The sequence below is a fragment of the Pithys albifrons genome, chromosome 24, assembly GCF_047495875.1.
Source record: "Pithys albifrons albifrons isolate INPA30051 chromosome 24, PitAlb_v1, whole genome shotgun sequence".
Taxonomy (NCBI): Eukaryota; Metazoa; Chordata; class Aves; order Passeriformes; family Thamnophilidae; genus Pithys; species Pithys albifrons.
In genome coordinates, this window is record NC_092481.1 from 522,411 (window position 1) to 532,076 (window position 9,666).

Here is a 9,666-nt window from a genome sequence, read left to right on the forward strand (position 1 = left end):
TAAGAGCTTGATTACTCCCTTGTGGATTTCACCAGCACAAGATATTGCTGAAGTAAAATGTACTTATGAATTTAAAAAAAAATCTGTTTCTCAGTCAGGAATCTTTGATTCAGGAGCTCTTTGAGCAGTAGATCAGTGCTTTTTGGTCACAGAGAAATGTTCAGGTATCCCCAAGTGTCCATGTACCTCCCGTGCTGTCAGAAAGATCTTCAATGAGCTCCACATTCCACACAGAGATACCTCTGTTCATTCAGGTTGGACTCTGGCCTGGGCCACCTAAATTTGCAGAGATCAACAGATACCTTCCATCACACCTGGGGAAAATAATTCCCTGTCACCTTCCCCTTTCACTTCCATTATAAACCTTTGTTACTCATCTTCTGCCTGACTGAGGAGTCACAGGCTATTCTGGGGCTTCTTTGGAGAAACATTACTCTGCCTCAGTTGTTTCCTCTTTCTCTACAGTTTCTCTAGTTTTACATTGTCATTTTTCTAGAAACAGTCCAGAATTTTGGACAATTCACCAGCATGGGCAGTGCCAAGGATGCAGCTAATTGTCTGTTGGCATTCACTGATTTTACTTCTCATTCCTCTTCTAATGATTTCCTAACCTTCCCTTTGCTTGTCTGACTCCCTCTGAAAAACAAGCTGGGATTTTGCATAGCAACATTCATTGTAAGACTAAGATCTTTGCTGAGTGGTGGTAGCTGATTTAGAGCACAGCATTGTGTGAAGTCAAGAAAGATCAACCCTGCACACAGCATTTCATATTTACCAACCATTGCTCATCTGAGTGCCCAGGCACAAACTGTTAACAGCTCTGCACCAGACTTTCACCTTTGCAAACCTGCATCACCGTGCACTATCAGCAAACATCATCACCCCGAGCACACATGTGACCAGAGACAGGGCTGTGGAGAAAGGTCTTGTCTTTCTGTGCTTTCACACCCATGTGCTCCCACAGGCTATCTCAAGTCCTGGCCATTGCTCAAATAACTACAACATCTATTCAGAGTATTACAGAGGATCCAGTCGAGGTGAGGGGAGAGGGCAATGTGACCCAGCCACCCTGTCTGGACTAGGCAGTGGGGTTGGAGAACCCTCCTTCTTCCCCAACACAGAAAACAGGCTCCAAGCACTTCAGAGGAGAGGTGCTTGTAAACACACTCTGCACAAGAGGAGTTCACTTATGTCCTTAAAACTCCCAAACCAACAGCACTGTCGCTCTGCAGTGGTGTGAACTGCTCTGCAGTGCCTGTCAGCCCCTGCCAGAGCATTGGGGTGTGCCCCTGCTGCCCTCCTGCCTGGCATGGGATGGAGGAGTCAGTGTCAGCTGGGTGGGAAAAGCAGAGCTTAACCCTGTTATATTTCTGGAAATCTTTGAGAAACTTGCCTGCAGACCCAGATATCTGGGTCACCCCATTTTGCCATCTGGCACTTCTGCTCAGTGTTGTGTCAGCCACTCAGCCGGGGGCCATGGGCAGCCAGAATGCACACAACAGCAGAGGGAAGAGGGAGAACTGAGCTCTCTGAGCTCCATTTTGTGCTGCTGGAGGTCCTGTGTGCTTGATGCAAGGTATGCACAGCTGGCAGCACAAAGGGGAGAGGGGCAAACTGCACATAAATCAAGAAAGCATTAGAAAGGAGATGATCACAGCACTTGTCTAGTCCAATAGGCCTCTAGCAGAAATCATAAGTGCCTTTGACCTGGGTTATTCAGAAAACCAGAGGCTGACCATAGTTAACAGTGTCTTTTGGGAAAATGAAGAGGTGACATACCTGGGGAGCATTGAAATAATCTCAACTAAGCCTCCTGGGACAGATTCCCAAGTTGATCCTGGCTGTGACCTCCCAGTCACTCCACATCGCTGGTATTATCAGTTCCCCTACTCTGACTTAAATCCACAGCACCTTTCCCAGTGCACTGCACAGCCCTCTACGAGGACATACAGACATTTTCCTCTGGCCATCAAATACCAAGTGCTTCTTATGGAGAAACCTGTTCCTGTAAAAACCTCTGCAGAAATTGCTGAAGTTGCCAGTCCTCAGCTGTGGGCTGGTCACAACTCCCCACTGGACACTGTAAGGTCACCATGGTGTGTATTACACAGCCTGCACTGTCAACAATCAGAACTGGGGTTCAGCTACTTGTACTCTGAGGTTACCAACTCCTCGCCACTTACCTACAACCTGCAGCTGCACAGAGGACAGCAAAGCTCTCCTAGAACTCCAGCAGCCCATTGCCACAGAGCTGATAGCCTGAGCTCTCCCACCAGCCCCACCAGTTACTTTTTGACCAGCTCTCCAGACTGCCCAGACATAACCACCAAAAGGACAGCACTTTAACAACTGCTCTTGAGCAGGAAAGGAACACATGGAAATATTCCTGAACTCTGAAAAGGGACTGGCTGGAAACCCTTTATAAAGAAAAATTGAAACCCTGGAGGAGTAGGGGAGCAAAGGCTGCCTTGATTTTTAGAGCCTTTGTGGTACAGAAAACTTCAGGACAGAACTACCAGCAGAGCTGTAGCCCATCTGTCAGGGTTGTGCTCAGTCTGGAAGCAGTGAAAGGAGTCACTACCCACTTGTTCGAGTAACTTTAGATGACCTTTAAGTCCTTTCCAACCCAATCCATTCTATGATTCTACGACCCGGGCCAGCCAGCAACAGCACCATCCTGCCACAGAGCAACACCATCTACAACTGGAATTTGCCCTCAGTGAGAAGGAGGATCTCATCCTCTCAGCCACTCTTCAAGGACTGATTTAGTCTAAACATTAAACTGGGAACAGAATCCTTCCAATTCGTGTGTCAGGTGGGGACACAAGTGACTGGACCAGCAGCCCATCGGCAGAAGCAACAACACTTCTCCCAGGGCTCCGCACCGGGCACTGAACAAAAGCACACGGGAGATATTTCAGCTTTTATTCGCAAATCCGTCTGTACATTCCGACTCGCCGAGCCCCAGCTTTCGGGGCCGGCAGCACCAGGGGGCAGCAGCAACCAGGATTCGCGGGAGCTCCCAGGGCCTGGAAACGGGAGACAGCGCAGGAAACCAAACCCCGCCGACTTTTACATCTCACCTTCTCTGAGCAAGGGAATTGGAAATCGAGTCATCTTTATCATTCAGAAAGGTGTTGGATTTACAGTCCTGTGCGTTCAGCATAACGACCTCAAGTTGAAGTGACTATTCTGCAGAGCAGAGCAAAACTATCCCAGGCTTGTTCTCCTGAAGCCAGCATCTTAAAGCTGCAGTACACTCCAGGCATCTTTCCCAGCAGTCCCAAAGCCAAATAACAAGAGGAGCCCTTGCAAATAAATAATCATAGGAAAATAAATAAGATTAGAACTGGAGTATACAGTTGCATGGTCTTTATTTGGTTTCAGAGGTGGAAAAAAAGTGGAGCCAGACTGCAGCTTTAAGCCTCATGCCTGAATCAACCTCAAACACTGGGTAAATTTTACAGTTAATTAGCAGTACAGGTCGGAGATCCGACGTTCCACGGAGATGAACATTTAGGCACATATGCACACCCTTCCCCAAGGCATACTTTATTTTGCTGAGTTAGAAAAAAGCCTGCTGAGGGGAAGTGCCCCTTCTCGAGCTGAACAGACACGACTGAAAACCTATTTACTGTCACAGTAAAACGTCCCAACAAATATCTAACCCCACCCACGTTTGCAGGGGGAAACTGGCTCAAACCACGCACCAAGGAGACAATCCTCTCTCGGGATCCTTCAACTCCACTAGCACCACAGAATCCTTGAGCAAATCCAGCTACCGGCAGGGCTACCAGCTGCCCATCGCTTCTCGTGCTCCAAGCCTAGCTGTGGAAAGTCGTAAGTCCATTATTTCTACTTAAGCCAGAAATCCTGTTAATGCCATTTAGAAGCAGTTCTATAGCAGGAGCCCTTGATCTGCTATTTGTTTGGGGTGCACACCCCCTCTCCAGGAATTCCCACACAGAAAAACCACACAGAAGATAAAAGCAATCCATTGCAAGCCAGTGTCCGATGATTGTCCCTTTGGGGAGGGCAGGAATCCAGGACAGGGCAAGGCAGGGCAAGGGAGGAGGATGGCAGGTGAAGAAAGAAACAAACTCAAAACCACCAGGACACAAGGAGGAGCTCAAAGCCCCTCAACAGCTGATGGCACTGGGCTGCTGTTTGCTAACAAAGTCTGAAATGAAGTCGAACTCATTCTGTCCCAAGAATAACTCTGGCAGCTCCTGAATCCGGTCCAACCCCAGTTCCAGGACAAGGGATGTCAAGACCTCCTCGTCTATGAGATCAGTGTCCATAACATTCAGTGTCAGCGCTGGCGAGGGCATGTGTTGCATACTCGGGTGCTGGCCCGGCCCCACTCTGTACTGCTGGGCACCAGCTCCCATGGGCCCGTTGCTCATGCCCAGTGGGTGGCCCTGGTACTGGGTGTTGAGTTTTTGTAGGTGCATGCTGGCCATGAGCTGCTGGGTGCCCATCGGCCCCATGTACTGCTGCTGCTGCTGACTCGGCCCGCTGAACATCATTGCGTTCTGCATCTGGTGGTGGCCCATCTGTCCGCCGAGGCTGGGTCTCGGCCTCATGGCTCCGTCCATGCCAGCCCCTCCGTAGGGCATCATCTGAGCTGCGGCGGGCAGCGTCCTCAGCACGTGCTGTCCGTGCTGCGGGGGGCCCTGCAGTCCGCCCACCCCCATGCGGTAGCTCTGCAGCCCGGTGCCCCCGTGGCTCATGGGCATCATCATGTGCTCGGCCATGGCTTCAGGTCCCTCCTGCGAGGCGACAGCGGCTCCGGGCACAGCTCCCGGGGACTGCACCGCGTCCCGCTCCCGCCGAGCCGGCTCCGCTCGGCTGCCCGCGGAGAGCTCCGGGGGCCCCGCGGGGCCGGGCAGTGCCCGTGCGGTACGCACCGGTCCGGGGCTCCGCTCCGCTCTCCGGCAGCGCCGCCGGCTGCACTTGGCTCTGCTGAAGTCGGCTCGGCTGCCTCGAGCGGCGCCGGCGCTCCCGCACTTATAGCGCTGCGGGCGGGGCGGGCGCGGGGCGGCCCCGGCGCCCATTGGAGCGAGCGCGGGCGGGCGGGAGCGGCTCTGCCCGGAGCGGCACGGCGGCCCCTCCGCTTCGTGCCTTTGCTGCTGCGGACAGCACAGGATCAGCTCTGTGCAGAGAGTCGCCCCTCGGTGCCCTCCTGCTCCCTCCGAGTGTCTCTCTGCCCAGCCCTTGGTACCCGGTCACACACGCGCTGTGCCTCAGCTCCCATTGCAGAGGTTGTGCGGAGCTCCTGTTCGTGCCGTGCCTAAGGATGCAGCTGTCAGGTGCTCCCAGGGCCGAGGTGAGATGGTTGGTGGCAGCAGCTGGGCAGTTGGTTACCTGGCCAGCAGCACCTTCCTAGCGAGGATGCACCAATCTTCTGCACACAGCTAGTACCAACGGCACTGTCACACACAGAGGTTTGCTATAACTGTCTGCAGCAGTGTCTTTTTCACCTCTGAGGTGACCTTTGGCTCATGGGGTCCCAGTGCTACCCACATGCCCATCCACCGAGCTGTACCAGCCAAATTATCTTCCCATGGGCCTAAACTACAGCAGCACTGGTACTCTCTAAAGGGCTTGGTGCTTTCTAGTAGTGTATGAAAGAACAGTGGTGATCTTCCCCTTCTCTTTTGTGATTTGAAGGAACTCAGAGGCTTCTTTTCTAAAGATATTAGTGTTGCATGGTTACCTGCTTAGAAGGCAGGGGATGACAAAGTTCATTTGCTTCCGCAACTTCGTTCTGTCTGTGTCCTCTCCCAGACAGCCCTCAACCACAGCATTACAGTCCATGGCTCAGATAATACCAGAAAGATCTTTTCTGGAGGCTTGGAGCAGATTGTTTCATGGAATTTTAGGTGTTCTGCCTATTCATAGGGCTTACGGACCCTGGTGAGGAGAAGGAAGTGGCAACAAAGGATTTAAAATGATGCTGAAGGAATTGTTTGTCACCTCAAGTTGCCTCTCAAGTTTGTATAACTTGAGAGTTGAGGTCTAAGTACAAACTACCATGAAGGGACTAAGGCAGCCAGTACAGGCACTTTGTGTGAGTGCTGAGCTACAGTATTGACCTGAAGTGTTACTTATAAGGAATATCTCTGTATCAAAACACTTCAAACCAGCAGCTCAGAGGCTTCAGCTTCCTGAGGCCAACAACCAGGAATGGAAAGTGTTTTCTCTTACTGATCAGAGCACAGGGCCATAAACCTCCAGGACATTGTGGGAGTTGCTTTTGTTTGTGCCACCTTGTGCCTTGTTAAGCGGCTGGGATGGGTTTCGGGTGTTATTGGTGAGCCTCTAGCTGATGAATCAGTTGTTTAATTGTTCAGTGTAATTACGTAATGATTGTTTTTTAACTCTAGAGATTTTGACAAATGCATTTTTAGTGCTAATAAACACATGCTCACATAAGTATACCTGGCTGCCTGCGAGTTCACAGGCAGATGCACACCCAGGTGAGGAACAATTGCAGTTTGTTTTGCACATGAGGGAGGATCTGCCCTCACCTTTTCAGAGGCATCCAGCCATGAAAACATCTCTCACTTGGAGGAAAGGTGTGGTGTGTCTTGCAAGACCTGGTCAGGGGCAGGAATTCTTGGACAGGAGTAGCAGGTGGGAAAGGGCTCTCCACAGCCATGTGCATTACAGAAGACCTCAAAAGTGGTAAATGGTCCCTCATTTAAGAAACTAATTAGCAGATGAGAGAACACACTTGCTGAACTCAAGTGTAAAGGTCCACACTATCTCTGCCCTCACTCGTGCCTGTCTTCTTTGGGAAGGGTAAGCCAGATCAGCAACTCATCCAGTCTGAAAATAGTTTGACCAGAAATAGAGCTGTTTTGGCTGGGATCAGCTCTCTTGTCCAGCTTATGCCATTGTCCCTGTATGTTTCCCCAGCATATCCTTGGGTGTTTGAGAGGGGGATGGGAGGCATGGGGATGGGCAGAGATGTTCCCAGATCCATACCCTCCATGTTTACCTTCTTCCTGTGCTCTGTGTCCAAAGGGCTCCCTGGTCCTGAACCAGAAGTATTTTATTTGACAGGCATCATTGTAGGCTGGCCTGCTGCATTTCACACTATCCAGCCAGTGGCTGGGGGGACAGAGCTGGGATAAGGATGACCAGTTCTCATAGCATCTCTCTCACTGGCTTTTTTGGCCCAGAACAAGCGGTGGGTCCTTGTCATACTGAGGTCTTGAGCATTAGGGACCCAAACTGCTGCAGCCCTATTTACAAGCACTGTGTGCGATCCACCTAAGCCCAGGTTTGTGGCTGTCCCCTCTGCCCTGCCATCTGTCATCAGCCCACGGACACGCTGGCCTTTTGGGGAAAGCAGCTAAACTGCCAGATCCAGCCCCGGGGCCGTCGGTCACTCACCCCTGACTGAAATCACCACCTCAGCCACCTCCAGCAGTGTGTCATTCACGGCTTCCTGGCATGGGACTTCCCCAGGCTGGCTGCACTGGTATCATCAGCCCTGTGTTATCAGGGGTGGATTACCCAGACTGGGAATTAATCAAATTGTAGCTCCAGTGACACCAGTTTGGCTCGGCATTCCTGGGGATGTGGCAGCACCGCCCGGGTGTCTGTGTCCCAGGTCAAGGCATCCATGTGAGTGGGCAGCAGTTCAGGGGTCTGACCACCAGCACATTGCATGCCTTCCCTTCTCCCTCTGAGTAGGCAGCCTGATGCACAGCTCTGTGTTACCTGTGATCTTGTTTATGTGAGATGTTCCCTCCTCACACCTGATCCCTGATAATAGTGCATTGACTGCACACCTGCAGTGGTAAAATCCTGTCCCCAAGTCCCCAAGGGATGAGAGGTGGCTTGAGCACGTGCTTTTTGTAAGCAGAGATGCAAAGACTTTTGTCTTGCAAAGTTTTTCCGTGTACCAGAACTGGTTCTTGCTAATTCCAGTTGCTGATCTACAGTCCAAGACACTTTTTTTTTTCTTGCAAGAGTCTGAGGTCCTTAGTTTTAGGAGGAAAAAAGAAAGAACATTTTCACAAAGAGCTTTGTAGAATGCAAGATGCACTGATGAATGGAAAGTGGGATGAGGATTTTTTGGGAATTACCTATGACCAAATGATTTTCATCATGTGTTTCAGTTTACAACAACCCACTGCTGTGGGGTGTGAGGTACCTTTGCCTGGAGATCACAGAAGAATTTGTGTAGTGATGTGAACTATATATTTGGGAGTAGATGGAAGGATCTGAGGACCCCTATGAATCAAGGACTCCTGGATGCCCACTTAAGTCAATGCTTGTCCCTACAGAGCTCCTCCATGCTTCAAAGCAACTGAGGTGTGCAGATAAATACTAAAGCAATTTGAAATATCGGGATAGGGGAGAAGCTTGGCTTTGAGGGACAATATCCAGTGGAAGCCCCTTTGCAGTCCCCACTCCCAGAAGGAGAAATACAAGGAGCACAGGTGCACAAAGGGAGGCTGGAAATCTGCAGAGGTGTGAGCTGGACTGAGATCCATAAGGTGTAACTATCTGACATTGCTGTACCTGGGTCTTGCCATGGGCTTGTGTGCATAACTCATCTCCACATCAGCTTAAACTCCTTGCAGCTCTCAGCTGCATCACAAAGAATTCCTGAAGTGCTGTTTTTCCAGAACATGCTAGGCTGCAGAGAAGCTGCTCCTCTTGCTTGCTGTTGGCTTGCAGTAGCTCCCACGGGCCCAGCAGCTGGTGGAGTGTGGTATTTGGGAAGATCTTGGACTGGACGAGTCCAGATCTGAATCACTAAAGTATGGACTGTTCCCTGAAGGGTGGAAAATGTCAATGTTACACAGTGCTCAGGAGGATCAGCAGTTAAACCCCAGGCAGTTGTAGGTGGAAGCAACAGCTCCCAACTGCCTTTTTCTCCACGAGCTTTCTGTCCTCACTTGATCTGCACCCATCATGCAAAGCTGCCATCTACATTTTGGGTACTTGGAAAAGGAAGGGCAGGAGGACTACCTGAGGAAGGTGGTGGTGGGGATGGGCTGCAGCTGCTACAGCAGCTCACCAGCCCATAGCCAGCTCCTCGTTGGTGCTTCAGGCTCCTGGGGAAAAAGGGTGGCCATGAACCAGGCATGGAGTGGTTAAACAGATCTGCTGGAGCCAGAGTGGTCCAGAGGCCACACTGCCCACCCCACAGTGCCTGCTTTTCCCTTTCTGGTGGAAGAGTTGCCACGGTCTGATTCCCTCAAGGCCCGCCTGAGGGCACATGTTTGCTGCCTCCCCCTGCACTGCCAAGGGGTTGAAAGTTTTCCTACCTAATGTTTGACTATGCTGGGACATCCATTTTAATCAAATATTCACTATCAGCTGACGGAGGTCTCTACACCAGATCTGAAAGGATCCTAGTGAGTCTCTGCTGCATGTCTAATACTTTCTCAGCAAATTCACTTACTGGCAACCAGGAGATGAGAAGGGATTGCAATGTGCTGTCATTTTTTTAAGGATGATCGCAGTGGTTAGCAAACATTGGCTCTGAAGCTGAGAATTCCTGCAGAGGCCATGATGCTGTAAATACTGAACCAGGAGCAAATTCCAATGGAGTATCTCCAGTTTGGCTTTAAATAAGTATGTTAGCAAGTCATGACTTATAAATTAAATTAAATATTGAGCTTCTTGATGCAGATTTAC

General features: G+C 50.7%; 1 protein-coding gene across 1 annotated transcript; it reads right to left on the reverse strand.

The window, feature by feature from the left end:
• Positions 1 to 3,357: 3,357 nt before the first annotated feature.
• Positions 3,358 to 4,978, reverse strand: LOC139682354 (cbp/p300-interacting transactivator 3). The gene has a single exon (XM_071576637.1). It carries the CDS (start codon positions 4,755 to 4,757, stop codon positions 4,140 to 4,142), a length of 618 nt encoding a protein of 205 aa, XP_071432738.1. The 5' UTR covers positions 4,758 to 4,978; the 3' UTR covers positions 3,358 to 4,139.
• Positions 4,979 to 9,666: the final 4,688 nt, after the last annotated feature.

Excerpts from the sequence above, each read along its gene's own strand:
- LOC139682354 (XM_071576637.1), bottom strand. The coding sequence starts at position 4,757 with ATGGCCGAGCACATGATGATGCCCATGAGCCACGGGGGCACCGGGCTG.